Source organism: Oreochromis aureus, linkage group 10, assembly GCF_013358895.1.
Source record: "Oreochromis aureus strain Israel breed Guangdong linkage group 10, ZZ_aureus, whole genome shotgun sequence".
NCBI classification, from domain to species: Eukaryota; Metazoa; Chordata; class Actinopteri; order Cichliformes; family Cichlidae; genus Oreochromis; species Oreochromis aureus.
The window spans coordinates 16174559-16192845 of NC_052951.1; the positions used below are offsets into that span (position 1 = coordinate 16174559).

At 38.8% G+C, this 18287-nt stretch overlaps 1 protein-coding gene across 1 annotated transcript in view; it reads right to left on the reverse strand.

The window, feature by feature from the left end:
* mtnr1bb (melatonin receptor 1Bb) overlaps positions 1–16523 on the reverse strand; it is a 40008-nt gene extending 23485 nt beyond the window's left edge. The window contains exon 1 of the mRNA XM_031754131.2: positions 15894–16523. Within this exon, the coding sequence (XP_031609991.1) occupies positions 15894–16101 (208 nt within the window). The 5' untranslated portion in view covers positions 16102–16523. The remainder of the gene's footprint in view (positions 1–15893) is intronic.
* Positions 16524–18287: the final 1764 nt, after the last annotated feature.

Sequence of the window (18287 nt, forward strand, 5' to 3'; positions counted from 1 at the left end):
AACCATTGGATGAATTTGCTAGGACCTCCACCTCCCAGAAGACTGGCATCTGTCTTGAATGTTTTCCACTTTTGAAAATTTGTTTTTACTGTAGAATAAATCTACATTGATTGCTTCTTTAAGACCATTGCTGATGTTTTTCCTCTTTGCCCTTGTGTTAACACACAAAAGACCTACAAACCACCAAAACCTATGTTTTTATAGAGGTGCTCACACGTGTTGATTATCAGTTAATCAAGTGGTTTTGATAAGCAGAAACTCACTGCCACTTACCCTCTTAATTACTACAGAAGCAGTAACAATGTCCTTAACTTTTCACAGGATTGTACACGCAAAGGTTTTGGGACACCAAGGTCTATCAAATACAGACCATGTATCTTTGTAATTGGTACAAAAAGAGAAAAACATGCTGTAAATCATAAAAAAATAATATCCCATTTGATTGTTTGTTTGTTTTGTTTTTTTGAGAAATGTTGCTGGCTAAATAGTTGAAAAACAAATTCTTTTTATCTTTTTTATGCTTTCTGTGGCCCCGTGGTTGCTTTGGTACCATAAGCAGCCACTTAGTTCAGTCATGCCTCAGGCTAACTGAAACTGTCGACATTAAAACATGTCACCACTCTGAGTAATATGGGAACAATGTGAAAAAGATTAAAGGTTCATGTTTTGATATCAACATCCCACTTCATTACAATCTTAATAGGGGGTTTGACGCCTCCTTTATTCTTATGGACCTTAAAGCGTTAAGTTTTCCACCAAGTGTAACTGAAAAGTATAATCAGACATTAATCTGCTAGTCATATCAGCATTTCTTTTCCTTCCTGTTCGAGCATCTTCAAGCATCAAAATTTTAATATGCAGCATGAATGGTTTATGTCTATTTTTTCCACTTCATTGTCAGTGACTTTCAATTTGTAACTTTTGTACCTTTCATTCATGCCACATTAGTGATGCTACTCTGGTTTCTAGCCTGACCTGGTTATAACCAAAATGAAAAAAGTTTTCAAAATGCATACATTTGTTTTCATGGATAATAATTTCCCTTAACATGTTATTTATATAAATGAAAAAATATATATAAAATATAGAAGTGTATCTCGTTTCAAACATTAATAAAATCCACTTTACGAGGAAGAATTCACGGGATTTACACAAACACCACTGGAGTGTGAATCCCACAAGAAAATTTCAGTATAAAATTGCTGTAATTTTATATCTAAATTGTTTACATATAATTTCTATTAAGTATGTTTACTACATGTTAGACAGCTCAGCTGTCTTAGTGCTGGTCTAAAAACATTATTGACTCCAAAAAACTTGAACTGACTGTCAGAAGAAAAAGGAAAATTGATGTCCACATACACAACAAACAAATCTCATTCTGTGACTAATTCACAAATTGCCTTGAGACCAACACAAAAAGATCTGTCAATACATTCTATTGCTGGATTTCTTAGTACAAGTTTGTTTTTCTCTCACCTATAATTACTTTTCTTGCTTCCCCAACATGCACAGGTGTCACATATAGTTATGCATGTGCCTAGTAGGAGCCGGCATCTTTTTGTTGTAATTGATGTATTCTTAAACAGAACAACAGACCCCTGAGCTGAAGCTTACCTTTGGTGAGCAAATTGGATATTTATTGAAAAGATCCTTAGAATTCCTCACCATTAGTGGATATAAGGGGAATATACTGTTCAGTCTGGTTCAGCAAGTGCTTTGATGGGCCTGGTTGTACTTCCCATTACTTTCATGAGAAAAACAGGCTACACTACACAGAATATAAAGCACTATAACATTAGAAAACACATTTGCACTCACTGGCTACTCTTATGGATGCACCTGTTCAACTGCATTTGCCAATCACATGGCAGCAATTCAGTGCATTTAGGCATCAGAATAGGAAAGAAAGGTGATGTAAGTGACTTTGAACATGATATGGGTGTTGCTCCCAGACAGTATTACAGAAACTGCTGACCTACTGGGATTTTCTCACACAACAACAATCTCTAGGACTTACAGGGAATGGTCAGAAAAAAGAGAAAATATCCAGTAAGTGGGAAATCTCTGAGTGCTAGAGCTCAGAAGACAATAGCCACACTGCTTCAAGCTGATAGGAATGCAACAGCAATTTAAATAACCACTCTTTATAACCAAGGTAGTCAGAAAGGCATCTATGAATGCACAACACATCGAAATTTGACCACACTGAGAGTTACTCCTGTCATCTAAGAAGAAAAACCTAAAGCTACATTTCAAATGGGTTCACCAAAACTGGATTATAGTAGATTACAAAAATCATTGCTTTGTATGATGTACCTCATACAAAAGCATCAATTCATCCTACCACGTATCAGCAGTTCAGGCTGGTGGTTGTGTAGTAGTGTAGGGAATGTTTTCTTGGCACACTTTGATCCCATTAGTACCACCTGAGGATTATTTAAATACCACAGCCAACCTGAGTATTGTTCCTGACCATGTCCATGACCCTTTATACCCACAGTGTACCCCTGTTCCAGTGGGGGCTTCCACCAGGATAACGTGCCATGTCACAAAGGTCAAACTGATTTCTTGAACATGACAATGAGTTCATTGTACTAAACTGTTTCAACAGTCACCAGATCTCAGTACAACAGAGAACCGTTTGGATGTGGTGGAACTGGAGATTCACACCATGGATGTGCAGATGATGCATCTGCAGCAAAATTGGTGATGGCATCATGTCAATAAGAACCAAAGACCCTTTTTTAATCTGTGCCGTGAAGCAAAAGGAGGTCCAACCCATTACTGCCAAGGTTTATCTACAAAAGAAGTTGCCAGTGACCGTATTAAGATTTTAATGATGGGTTGAAAAGAACATTTTCCCACTGCGCAAAGTGGCGTCAGAGTGCCGTCTTTTATATGTATATTTGTGGACGTCCAATTTTAGTCCACTGAAAGGGTTGTTTTGTAACGCCAGGTGACGTTTTGTTACATCTATCAATAGACCTCCATGTCTATTTATAGTCCAAATGTAGTCATCTTTTCAACGTCAAATTTAGACTCACTTCTGTGGTACCAATTTTTCCAGAGGGTGGAGGATGTGTTTTCTATATGCTACCAGTTAATTTTTCTGTAGCTATGTTTTTCACCTTTCTATGCATTTCCAGTTATCATTTGAGGCAATCAAATGATGTTTTTAGAAAATGATCTGGAACAGTATCCCACCTTATGATATGGGACTAAATAATAAGAGTTATGTGTGAAAGAATGCAAAGTGATCAGCAGACAACTCCAAGATTGACACTAAAACAAAAGTGAGAAGCTGCATGGTGGATTAAGAGCAGCAGAGGCAAAAAACGTGCACAATGACAAAGGCTGTCGACAGATAGCAGTTTACATACACACTTGCACACTTTCGCACAGGATGACAATAAGATAAGATAAGATAAGATAAGATAACAGATAGTCGGGAGTTTTGTCACATACAGTGCAAAAGTTGCACAGTACACTTCAGAATAAAATAAAATACTATATACAGGATAATAAAATATACAATAAGTAAAAAATAGAATACACATGTTATATGACCACAAATACATGCAAATGCTCACATGTATCAACTTATACTAAAAGCCCATTATCATGCTGCTCTTTTAAACTTATAAACCCATTAACTCATTATTTAACCATTATTATTTTACATTTTAACATGGATTTCAATGTTTTAAATATTTCAACACATTTTAATAAGTGACTGTTTTAAACTTGTTACAGACAAATAAGTTGATCAACTGGAATAAATAAACCAGTTAAAGAAAAACAGGAAAATGTAAAATAACAAAACAAACCACATGTACCGAGTAAATCAACATTTATTAATCATGTAAATTTCCTGCACCTGTCATTAGACGTCCACATGATGTCCAAAAAAATTACCCAGTCCAAAGTTCAAATGTTGACCGTCATATAATGTCATGGTTGGACATCCAAATTGTGGACCTAGTTTGGACGTCGTATAGATGTGCAGATTTGGTCATGGACCGATGGACTCATTATAGACATGACCTGCACGTCTATCCAACGTCCAGTGTTAAGTAGGTAACTATTACTGTTTACTATGTGACTGCCACTCCGAATATTAAATTTTAAAAAATATCCAACATATTGTTTGTTTCTATTTATTAATCTTGTTTCAAACTTTTCCTGTCCCAGAAGAAACCAAATCTGAAGAGCTTCGTTTGAACTACTACTGTTGTTTATTCACAGACATGACAGAGAAATGTTTCAGTAAGTATTGCTGGCTATTAGTCTCCTCTATAAAGACAAAAATATCTGAAGTAAAAAACAGAACATGTAACATTTCAGAAGCTAAGGGAGCAGACGTGTAGCCACCAACTGTTTTGCAAAACTGTTAATCCAGCTCAAGGCAGATAAAATCTTACTGTTAAGTTGTACAGTGAATGGCATATGAAGAACTCATAGCACATGTCACAAGGCTACCAATAATGTGGGTATTAGATAGTTTTTGCTATCCACTGGTAAGCTTTTGTTTGAATGTGGAGATGAACTCAGATCAGGACAATTCACATTCAATATGCACTTTGTGGACGTTCTGCCTCAGGCAAACCAAACCCTTCTTACCTCCTACCCCCTGCATTTCAAATGCACAACACCGACCCTCGTCCATTTCTCCCTCTATTCCTTCACATTAAAAATGCTGCTGTGCTCAGTCTAGTGGCACATGCTGCCAGGCTTGCCGTGCAGTGAGGTTTAACAGCAAATACACTTCACTCTTTCACTAAATTCACGCGGCGTTTGCAATAGTTTATTGAAGAGTTTGGAAATCAACAATGGAGGCAGTGGGATGAGAAAAATCTTCAAATTAGACTCTTATATAGGATTATACTTATATGTATCACAAACTCTCAAAGCTACGATGGGGGGAAAAAGCATTTACCTTCCTGAAGAGTAGATTCTAAGTACAACACTACACCTGCGATTTAGTACATTTACATAGTGGACTCACATATTGCTGCAATTCTGTGGCTTAGTGGCTTTTCTCCAGCAGACAGACATTAAGTCTGGTTAGTCCTAGAAGATTGACCTTTGAAGTGCACATTGAACTATAAAGCAAAGCAGATGATTAAATCAGAAAGCTGTCTTAGCTTATCATTATAACAGTGAACACAGAGAAAATAAAAATCAGGATTACCGCTGCACTGCACACAAGGAGAAATGCCTATTGACATTATTGATTATGAAACCACCAAAGAGAGTCTTTTAGGCACAGCCTCTTTCATTATGTAAAATATTGCCTTTGTCTCTTCACATCATTACTTACAGGATTACATCCAGTTGACCGACTGTAGCCTTTGAAGGGCTTTAATTTCTCTGGGCACTTTTGTGTTTGATCAGAAAACTTGGCATTTTGGATACCCAGCATTTGAGTACTCAAACTGTCTTGTAGCAGCTGCCAAAACATACCCGAGCTGTGAACATACTCTGATCATAAATGGGGGGGGGACCTAGAGGACATGAAAAGCGACGCTTGTTGTTGTTTCAAATAATGGCTTAAAATACCCTTGATGCTCAATTAACTGTAGCCGTAATGTGATTTAAGTGAGATGCAAAAGGCCTGAGGGCAGCCTGACGTGCCCTGGCAAATACATGTTTGAAACTTGTTTAAGTGGACATAATAGAACAACAATTACTTGAGTGAACAAATGTCTTGTTCGCTCATGCTCTTGAGTCCATTCAGCTGTAAATGTGAGAAGTACAAAGGAGAAAGTTGAATAACTTTAAAAAGGTGAACATGACGAAAAATGAATTTATGTATGAAATGAGGTATTCATATTATAACTCTGGAACCTTGAGAATCTTTAACTAGAGTTTGAAAAAGACTAAACTATGCATGAGTTAAAATCAATGAGTTTTGATTAAGTATTCAATTCTCTGTATTTGAAATCAATCAGAAACAGATTCAGCTCTCTTTATGCATATCTCTTTAATCAATGCTTTCTTTCGGTAAGAGGCTGATTATATGACCACATCTAACAAGATATATCGGAATCGCCGCACTGTATTAAACATGACTTTAGGGTTTAACGAAGAGAAAACGGGTTAAATAAAAAAAAACAGTTTTCTTTTTACAATTTTGTTTGTAGCAAAGCACTCTGTATCATAAATATCTAAAAGACACAAGACACGTGTTTGAACGATTTAACCAGCACCAGGGTTTACCGCTTGGAAATGGGTAGATGTTATACATTTTAATTTGTGCATTTTGCTATGATTTCTTTATGATACAAGTTGTGCTATTAGGGATTTTAGTTATTTTTTTATTAAAAAAATTACCACTTTTATATGGACACAAACTGTTGTAGTCATGTGATATTAGATAAAAGCTCTCCTGGATGAGTGTGCAAGGATACACAGAAGCCTTGGTGTGTCCTGCAGCGGTCTGGGCTTGATTCTGCCTCAGGCCCCTTGCTGTATGCCACCTCCCCTCTCTGTCCACCTACCTTTTCGCATGTCTCTGCTGGCTTTGTCAAACAAAGACTCAAAAGGCTTCCCAGCCACATTTAAAGACAGTATCGTGTTTTTCACACTTGGCCTTTTAAGCTTTTATGTACACTGACCATTTTTATCTTATTCTCTGCAGGGCTGCTTCCAAGTGTGGATTAGAAAGAGGCGTCAGTCCCCCTCCACTGTCTCCTTTGCTGCCACAAACAAACATTTTGCCTGTCTTGTTTCGAAGTTGCTTGCATGAATACTGCTCTGCGCATCCTTGCAACACTTCCCTCCTTTATCCTATTCTCATTTTCTCATCCTAGATTGCCCTTGATTTTTCAGGGCTTCTCTATTTCACCTCCCTCCTCTTTTCGCTTCCTTTCTCCTCCTTCTCTTGCAGCAAATCCCTTGCTTCTTCCACCTCTTCACCCACTGCTGCCTGAAGGTTTTGAGAAATTGTTACATAATGCACTTCAAATTATCACAATGCATGCATTATGGATACGGGTGGGGTTGGGGTGGGGGTGGGGGTTGTGATACGGCAGACACTACAGGATTTGATAAGGAGTAAAGAAATGAAATTAACAATCACTTGCTTTACAGATTAAATGGGTCAATCTATCATGTTCATGGTTATTGAGGTTAAAGGAGATTGTTCTGTCAGTTGCTTAGTGCGCGTGCGCGCCTTCATGCAAACTACTGAATCATCCCCCATCTCAGCACCAAAGTACTGATAACAGCTGGGTGATTCTGATGACACATGACAGTAGTTCTTACATTGTCTTGGCTGCGCCTCTGAAACACAACATCACTCTCCTACTTTCCATAGCAAGGGATTTCAGTCCTGTTTGTCTCTTATCTAAACACTGGACTGTCTTTCTGTATTTCATAGCCCGTGTCCTTATCATTTTTCTGTTTTTGAGCTCTTTCTAAACCGCTCTTTCCTTTCGCGTCCCTCTCTCTCTCTTGCTTTCTGTCTGCTTGCTGCTCTCCATCTAGCTGGTCTGAGCTCCTCCTGTTTCCTTTATCCAGCTGTCTGCGTTCAAGGGAATTACAGAATTCATGCTTCACCCAAAAGAGACAGGACAGTGCCTGGGCACAGCTCTGGCAGAAGTAGATTCCCAGAGCACTTAATGCTGCAGAAAACATCCCCAGCAGTCATGTCCAACCTTCACTTCTGCCTAAATACTCACTGAGTCGGACAAAAAAAAAAAAAAAAAGAGAAACAGAGAATCCGAATGATGAAAGAATTATATGCCAAAGCCCAGCACACATACAGAAAATCCCCCGAAGCCCCATAGGCACTCTTTATAGATCAGTGGTAACTCGTCTCCCCTATGGATTCTACTTGAAATTACATGAGGAACTACACTTAGTGGCTAATATTTGTCACAATGGGATGTAAGATGCATGTTTCCAAATAAGTTAATATAAAATAAACAAATTATTTCAAATAAAAATAGCAACAGAGTTTTGCATCTAAAATCTTCTCTTAATCTTTTTGAGCTACAGTTTAACATTGCCCCGTTTTCATCTGCTCTGTTATCGCTACCTCTCTGCCTGTTTTTCACCAGCTTCTCTGTTGTACAGGTTCCATTAGGGTGGTTGGGAGAATGCTATGAATCTACCTTCAGCTGTCTGCCTTTTCAGAACTTTCTTTTTTCAAAATCTGTACTCCAGAAAGCTGAGAAAGCTTCTCAGGATTAAACAAAATCTGATTGAACTGACAACCTGTTCAGCTTGCTTATCTCCTGTTTTGATTTTAATGAATTAAAATCAAACACCCAAGTGCCCCCATGGCAAAAAACCTTGGTTGGATGCATAAATTATGAGAGGAACGAAAATGAGCCAAGGATCTAAAGATGCCTACTGGGTCTTGTTTGAAAAGAAGGGCCTAACTACTGTATTTTTTTAAAGCAATGAATGGAATATTAAAATCTATATAATCTTACGAGAGATGAGATGCTGGATCATAGTAAGGGAAATTTTACGTAGCTAAAGTTTTAGGTAGAAGTTAAACTGCATACTTTTATACGTACATTTGCCATTTCACTGGTAGAGTGTAAACTTAACCATGACCGGCACGATTTTATCAGGCTTTGATATTATTGTTGCACTTTATATTACAGCTTGGTAATGATGTGGTAATAGTGGAAGCAATAATGTAATAATAGGGAAATGGTAAGGTATTACCACTTAAATACCAATATATATAATAACCAAATAATGACCAAGTAATAGTAAGTCTAGTTTGACATGGTAAGCATTTTGTGACTAACTAAATCTTTTAAGCTAGAGGAAAGAAGTATTGTTTATGTAATTAGAAGGAAATTAGCCATATATACATTCAAAGATGCTTAAATTCAATTTATCACTCAGTCATACTTACATTATATACCCTGATTACTTTTAGAGGGAAGCTGTACATTTACAATGTTAGTTTTCTACCACAGGTCTTCTAGGCAACAAGCTTCATGGTAATAAGCCACAGCATTAAATATAATATTTAACCTGTTAAGTTCAAATTGAAAGGATACTGGGGACAAAATGCAGTATTAATTCCAACATTATAATATGGTAACACAATCCAATTTTTTAAATCATGAATTATTACTTTGATATTACAACTTTATTACATACAGTCAATATATAAAAATTCAAATGCACAGATATTACCACTTTATTGCTTTATTAAATGAACATATATTTGTTTCAACATTACTTTCTCCAGGTTCTGACCTTGTATCACTCAATTAAATAATCTTCTATGTAATATTATTCTATTAAAACCATTTTTGTTATAATTTCCTATTTCCATGTTATTACTTTCTTGTTTCCACCTTATCACCCCACTAATAGCACATCATTGCTGGGCTGTAACAGAAAGTGTTACCTATCTGTGTATATGGGTGACATTATACATTGTTACCTTAGCCTTAATAGCTTCAGTAGTTATTATATGTGATCAGAGGCATCACAAGGTCAAAATGGCAAACATTTCAGTTCATTTCCAAAAAGCTTGCTGTGTGTGAGGTGAGACCACTACCATGTGCAAGTTTCCACACTACACAAGTAAGAATGTACATAGTGTTCTTCATGAAAGTCTGCTAACATAAGTGTGGAAGCAGTAGGTTATGGTTAAGAAACAAATGAAGCAGGAAATAAGGGCTATAATGAAGGGGCAAGCAAGTGTGTGTGTGTGTGTGTGTGTGTGTGTGTGTGTGTGTGTGTGTGTGTGTGTGTGTGTGTGTGTGTGTGTGTTTGCCTGCATTTATAATAACAATTTCAAAATGGTTATATTACATTTTCATATCTATTCTAAGTTGGATGATATATTTTGAAAATAACTGAATGCGTCACTGTGTGTTCATATATCTTAGCTTAATTCTCAGCATTTATCAAACAAATCACTTGTGAATGCATAATGGAACTCTTTTACTTTCTTCTTTGTACAAAAAGGAGGGATGTCAGTCTCAGTTCTCTTAAAATCACCGTATGTCATAGCTGTTAACAGCCTATTGCTCAGATTGACATTAAATGCTCATCTGGTAACAATTATCAGTATAGACAGGACAGCAGGACAGCGTTAGTATTCGGAGAGACTGTCTGCAATAGTCTGCCAACAGCTGTATGTCCTGTCAAAATGTCTTTGCACAAGACACAGAAATCCCCCATACTTATTCAGTGGGAGACACTCTGGATTAAAGTGTCAGCTGAATGCCTGAAAATGTAAAGATGTGGAGTGTAGACTTGGGAACTGTCCAGTAAACTAAAAAGCTGAGGTTGTCCATTAGCAGCTTAACAGAAGTCCTCTCTCTGTCTCTCATCTTATTTCTTACATCACTCATGCAGACCTATTTGCAAACTTCTCAGACAACTCATAACCACTACATAGAGCATCTGCGCACCCATTTGTGGCCAAGTCCCTAATCATGGCCACAAAAACCGGTCAGCTCCAAAGTCAGGAAGACGTTTGCCTTTGCAATCAAGTGTCTGAGCTTTCAAAAGTATCTCACAAGAGTAATAGTAAATTTACAGGCTTGACCTTTCTCTCTCTCTCTCTAAAGTCATTCTTTAATCATTTTTTCATGTCTTATAATTGTAAAAACAGCCAACTACACCAAAGCTATGACAGAGCAGTAGTAGAATTAAGAATAAGAGTAGATGCAACACAGACAAACAGAAAGGCATAGAGTATATTGAGAGGTGGTTTGAATGCTTCAGCACCATCAAGGGGAGGGACCAAAAGACCCAAGGCCATTCTCAATATGGTGTATGCCAAGTTCAGACTGGCATTCTTGGAACTTTAAGCTTGATGAGTTCAGCTTGGGAGTTCAGACTCCCAACAACATAGTTGTGAAGTACTCTATATGCAGTTGGAACAGCAGTGCTCTCGCTGACATTCCTGGCTCAGATGGGAGGCACTAGACTGCACTGCACAACTTGTTCCCAAGCTTTCATTCTTTTATTTCCTTAATATTATTTACATCTGGGTTTTTATTTCAGTAAAAATTCAATTCCTCCTGGCCACGGATGATATCAACCTTGCATAAATCTGTAGATTTTTTTCCGGACATAATATTTTTCAGCTCTTATAATACATTAAAATCAGGAGACATACTTGGCCAGCTCACAGTTTTCACTTTTTTCATGTGTGTTTGAAATGATTGTGATGTTGGAAAATCTTTCCTTTTTTTCAGGATTTATAGTTCATCATCATTCATTCAGTATTCAGGTATACAAACTTGTAAACCACAGTGCCATTTATAAATGTAATTGCACATGCATCCCTTAGCAGCACACCCAAACTTCCCTGTTTCACCATCAGCATTATGCAGTCACTGTGGTAGTCTTGGCCAGACCCATGCCAAAAATCCTGCACAATTCATTTTGGTTTCATATTGCCAAAAGTGTGTTGCCAATATTCATCAGGCTTCCTTTTATGTGCCCTTTGTGCCATTTTGTAAACAATGGCTTTCTTCTTGGGCACTGTGTATAGAGGTTGACTTCACACAGTGTCGACAAAATACCAATTTCCACAGTCCGAAGCACCTGCCCATGAATTTTTTTGATTCAGGGTTGTGTAAGCAGCAAATTGTGTGTGACAGCATTTTTAGTAGACAGCCTCAGCACCTTCTGGTAGCATGGCTGTTCTGGCTTCTGGTATCTGGCTCCCTGATAAGTCACCTTAGGTGACTGTGGATCTCAGGAGCTGTCCAACCATTGGCAGAGGCAACCATGATGTGATGTTGGAAAATCTCTTTTTTTCAGGACTGATATTCCATCTTAATTTATTCAGTATTCAGGTATACAAACCCATATACCACAGTGCCATTGAAAAATGTAATTGCATGCATGTCACACATGGACAAACATCCTCACACTTTGCTGATGCATTTATTATTTTTAAAGCCATTATTATATGAGCTACTAATTCAGTGATACAGTAAATATGTGGAATCAAATTACAACATTTATGAGCCTGACACCATTTTTCCATTGTTTCAGTGTAATGGAGAGTTTACAGATTCAGCTAACTTTCTGTGTAAAGCTGTACTTACAGAATAGAAGGCTCCGTATTAGTTTGTTCTTTCATATAAACACATGTTGATGTATGAGTTATGAGTATGCTGTGACCATAGCAGACAACTTTCCTTTCAGCATCTGATTTACTGTTTATAATTCTGCTTTTTCAAAAAGCATCTAGACTGCTGTCATGCTGTCTGTACTCTTACTTAACTGCTGTGCAAAGGTAAATAAAACTCATAAAGGTAACCAGCCTGTGTGCACCTACATTCATTTCAGATTTCCACAGCAGCCATTAGTTTATAGTGGGATACCTGTCTACCCTGGGTACAGAGGTTTTAATCTAACCTGGATACAGCTGCAAAATAAGAGCACCTCATTCATACATTGATTTGGACTGTACTTACATGTGCACACTTTTAAATGGACACTGACATAAGTTCACACGAGCACAAATTCAGACAAAAACACAGATTTAGACAGATTACGACTGGTTTTCACGGTTCGCTTCGATGTTTAGAGGTAGACTGAAAGCAAATTGTGTAAAACTGCACTGGGTAAAGGGTGTTTGCTTCCCCCAAGTATTAACTAAGGAATACTTAAGCATTATTTTTGTGCAAGCAGTGAGTTTTAGAACGTAGCAAGAGAGGGAATGAGAGAAGCAGGAGGAGATATGATGTAAATAAAGTCTCTTTGAAGAGAGTCTCTGTAATGTGTGATCCTGTCTAACACTCTTTGAAGGCTTGCAACACCTAAGTGCCTTCAAAGACAAATCTCAGGCGACAAAAGCCTCTGCCCCACACAAGTACAGCAGGCGCTTTTCCGTGCGAACACACACATTCCTACAAAACTGCACAATATTACAGTTACAATTTCTAGTTAACTGTATTTTCCTGAACAAGTGATTTCATATGAATAAAAACTTTAGTTTTACTGGCTTGTGACTGTGTGCCTTTGCCACCTGCTTGTCCATACACAATAGCCAATGATGAGAGGGAGAAAGTTTAACATGGAGGTGCCTGAACAGACAAGACACAGAGATAATTGACAGGAAAGAAGTTAATGCGCAATCACTTCGCATTCCACACACGGACTGGTTGCATTAACAATGTGCTTCCAAGTTCTGATTTGTATGAATAGCCGATATCTTGATGCCTTTTCAGCCAAAGAATAATGAGTCTCTACTATACAATTTTCTATGGGGATGCATACATCATATACGTGGGTTGGTGAGAGCTAGTCGTCAATCACCAACCAAGCATCTTATGAAAAATTACTCTCGGCTGTCAGTATACTTTGTTCACTGCCACAGGGGAGACTTATGCAAAGCCATGACAACAATGACAGCAATCGTGCGCTACCCTCCTGCTCCTGCTGTGACTGTGAATATACCACTGTTAGGTCAGGTGTTTTCCCATCTAAACTGTCGAGTGGGTTATTTCAATCTACAGGAGCCATCCTTCGAGTTCACCATCGTGGGTTCAGTGTGGTTTTTGAACTGCTGAGTGGGCTGTCTCAGTTGAGAGAGATCAGCTTTAAGGCAGAAATATGCACCATGTGAGTGGCCAAAAAGAAGAAGAAAACAAAAATATATGGGAAGACTAACCCCTACCATCCAAGAATATCTTGAATAGAAATTAAGCAATTTTTAATCAAGCGTTTGATATATTGTCTTATGCTAGTGGGTGTACATGGGGAAATTGCTGGCATGTGATTAATCACAAGATGTGCCGACTGTCCTTGTACAAGCAGTTGTTGTTGTTGGAATTGTAGATGCGCATTTTATACAATTAAAGATTGACTATTAAACCATTTGGTGGGATCATGCCTCCTAGTCCCCCTTTTCCAGAAGATCCAAGCCATTTAAAAGCCTATGTGAGAGATTTCCACTGGACAAATGACAGTTAATGTTTTATTCTCACTGGGGGCACTTGACTGCATGCACTAACTGCAGATTTTCTCCCAAGTGTACACCAAAGACTGATCATGCTTTATATTCAAAAAGGTTCCATCAAAGTAATGCCTGAGTCACTGTGGGAAAACAGCAGAGATGAAGATATCCAACGTTTTCTGTGGTTACAGCGGCAGCCAACCTTCTCTTTAATAGGCTATAATCTCTGTTTTATTCTCTCAACAAGTGGGAAGCCTTCATTTTGATTATTTAAATCCTCTGAATGCTGTGTCACTGTGTGTAAAGTTTAATAAGATAGTGATTATGAGGATATCTATAGGTCATGTTTTGCTAAAAGAAGTTATGCATGCTGGCACCCGACTTGTTACTTCTTAATTTTCTGAATTCTGCTTCTTGACAGCTTCAATAAATACATAACCTTGATAAAATTTAGCACTATGAATCCAATGAACCTAACCTAAACCTCCATTTAAAAAAATTGAATCTGAAGACAGGGTTGCATTCAAATGCTCCAGTGATCACTGTGTCCATCTGAGTGAAAGAGAATACGCCCAAATGGAATAAGACACGTCTCCATGAGAAGCCAGGGCAACTTCATTACGTGCTTCAATGAAAGTTTGTAGTTGCTTTGATAAATCCTAAGGGTATTTTTCCTATTGACTAATAAGGGGAAAAAATGAGTCCTGGTTGCTTCCTACTGGCTGAAAAATAGTTGCTGATTTACAGATTATGCAAATAAATGCATATTTCCTGCCCTAATTGTTGCCTGATAAAGCACAAAATAGCCAGTCAGCACTGTGTGGCAGACTTCACTGCATAAAATATCCATCTTGGCAAGTTTTTAATATCAGTCTCGTTCTTAAGCATTTTTTAAAATTTCCATTAGAATAAAATATTAGTTTTCAGTTCACAAAAGAAGCGTCTCAAGCTTGTAATAAATAGGGGGAATTAGGGAGAAACCCAGTCGCATTAAAAGTTTGAATGAGTCACTAAAAATTTGCAGTTATTCATTTCATTTATAATTGGCTGAATTAGAGGTCCAAGAGTACTTTTGTCCTGCATGCAGAGGCGCCTACATGATAATTTATTACATTCGCAACAAAATAAGTTCATCAACACCATTATAGCAAGCTTTTCAGAGGGACTCCTCTGCTTATTAACCAGCCCTTTCATAGTAAGTGTGACTCAGAGTGCCAGTGAACTTTACTAGTAGAGCGTGTAAGTGTGGGAAAAGTGGGATGCCAGACTGTCAGAGTAGCTTTAACAGTGCAAGCTATCAATAAGAGCTCCAGTGGCAGCTTAATTCATCTTACAAGACATTTACTTGAACATACTATTCCCTAACTTGAAGCACAGGTGAAATCTGTGCCTGTATCATTTCTGTGCCCATCTGCACCTACTGTAAGCTTCCTGTCCATATGCCTGGCAGCTTTTAATCACCATCAATGTATTAACTAAGCTTTACTAAGATGTTTAATTTGAAATCAAGTTAAAAATCCAAAAGTAGGAATCAGTTTAAATTGGACAGTACCTAATGTCAGTTCAGTTTAGTCACTGATTTTTATATATATTTTTTAAGGTAAAGCATATAAAGTGCACAGTTTACTAGAGTAATTTCTTTTGTTGTTGCTCTGATGGCAGTGGCACGGTGAGGCTAAGTGCTCTCTGAGGTCAATGGGTTAAAGAAATGCGCAGAAGCAGCCCGAGATTAAGAAACGTGCGGGGTGAAACAAAAACAAGATTTTATATAACCAGTGTTCACCCCCGAGCAGATGTCACACTCAGCATTGCCTACGTAACCTACATCATTATGCAAACTCTCGCTAGACTACAGTAAGTTGCATCTTTTCCATCTGGGTAAATGGCGAAGTATTGTTAGTTCTGTGATCACTGATCATGTGGTTTGACTTTGTGCGACCTTTGCGTCCATTCAGACTATCGGAATTGGGGGAAAAGCTCCTACCCGCGTTCCTCAGCTTGCGGTTCCTGAACACCGAGATGATCACCAGCAGGTTCCCCAGCACGTCAACCACCGTGGTGAAGATCAAAACACTGGCCAGGATTGCAATGACCCAGGCGGGGCGGGCGGTCCCCTCTGTGGCCAGGGTGCGATCTAGCTGCCCCAGCCGTGGCTCTGTCCGGTTCTTTACAAGTGTTAATGTGTCCGGCATCACTGGCCCACAGCCCGAGCTGCTTTTGAATCGCCGCTGTAAATTTATGTCCCGCAGGTACCGTCGGTACCGGCGTGTCCTAAACGAAACATTAAGCGCACCCTTTCGAGTTCCACAAGAGCCCAACGAGTGTGCCACTTAAAGGCGATGGGAATGAATTGCCGGGCTATTGTGTGGGAATCACGTGTGGCATATAAAGTTACACGTACTCTCGGCTCTTTCTTATCTTCGCACAAAAGTCATCCATCCACGTGCCACGGGCAGCTCGGACACGCGGCGGTGCCACACCTCCTCTCTGGCAATGAATGCAAATTATTTGTCGTTCAGAAAATAGTCCTCCAGATAAGGTCCAGTCCATTCATATTTTAAATCTCCATCCTCGTCAAGTGTCCCCGGGTTGCTGGCTGGCATCTCTAAGTCTCCTCCTGCATGTGCCCACGCGGGAAAGAAGAAGGCTATTTCTTCAGATATATATATTTTTAAAAAAAATGTCAAATCATCGCACCGCCAGCGGAATCCTTCTCATTTAATTTGCTGTTCTGGGAACACACGCGTGAACATATTGCCTTCCCTGACCGTCTGTGTTGTCCTTGCCATGCTCTGAACTACGACGCAACCGGCGCTGTCCGTGGCGAGGCGGCACTGTGGCAAAACATCAAATCCACAGACTGAGCACGGAGAAGACACGGCTTCACAAACAACGTTTGTGCCTTCCACTGGGCTTTATGCGCCTCTCCATTTCTCACACCTCTTGCCGTCTTTGACTTTCTCTCTTCATCTCCTAACCTACTTTGCCGAGGCATGCGTGCAAACAAAGATTTTCCCTCATTTTCCCCTCTGCCTATCCCCAGCGTGACATCCCAGAATCTGTCTTTGATCTCAGCACAATGCTTGGTGGTGCTCTAAGTGTACACACAGCGGTGGGTCGGCATGGGAAGTCCAGTCAGCACACACAGACTTGTGTGAGGCATGCGTCGTAGTCAAACGACAAATTTGAAAATGTAATGATTGTTTTTTCTTTGTCTGAAGTTATTCGTGTGCAAGTACAAATATGCTGTTGGCTTTTAGGGTATTAAAATTAGCATTTTCATGCAGCTGGAGCCAGGCTATATAATTGAAGCCTTTCATTTGCAAATACAGTGCACTATTGATTGAACCAATATCCTTTAGTAGTGTCTCTGCTGAGTGCCACTTATGGACTCTAAGCTATAATTCACTTTGTACACAGTGCAGTAACAGTAAATGGAGGTTGCAGGCTAAACCCATTCATCCTTAACACGGGTAACTGGTTGCAACAGTGCAGTCAGCCTCTCCATCAGATCTGGTGGATTCATATGTCATCAATACTTGTGGTGACACATTGAGGACAGTGCCATTCCACTTGTTTAACTCTTCACTGCTGGGCGAATGGATGACCCTGATGCCCTCAAGCACAGCAGCAGGAACAGATTAGAGCAGCCCAGTGTCATCCTCAAAGCAGTATGATGAGTTCCACATGAGCCTGATGTGATGACCAGGAGACAGACAGCTCTGGCAAGTGAGGTCAGGGCACGCAATCATACGCTTTGAGTATGGAAATAAACTCGATAGAAGGGACAGTGACTGAATGAATTTATAATATTACTCACACCAGGAAAAAAAAAATCTATAGCCTTGATGGTACAGACCACAAAACATCTAAATCTGCTAATTGAAACTGCAAATCCCCGATAAGACTGTGCTGACTGTGCTTCACAGACTTCTGAATCTCAAGCTAATGTATTACAGTGCTCGCCTGCTCTGAAGGAACTTTTGATAATCTTAAGCACTTAAAAAATTAAAAAAAAAAAACAAACTTCAAGGCATTCTTAATTACAAGGAAAACTCCTTTATCAGCACAGCACGGTGATGTGTAACCTTAAACCTCTGAGTTTTGTCATATAAGCCTTTGAGTAAAAACAACACTAAGAAAGGCTTTTAAGGTAAAAAAACCCCCAAAACAACCCAGGATTATAATGATGTTTTAGCTGGGGTTTTTTTTAATAAAAACGAAGCAAGTGCCCTACAATTTATGACCCAATCTGAATCCATAAATGGTCCTATTTTGATATATACTCTTTAAAAAAAAATCTTTAGCACTTACTTATGACAGTGTAGCCTAATGTTGTGGGAATAAGCGCAGAAATGAGGATGTAGATGAATAATGT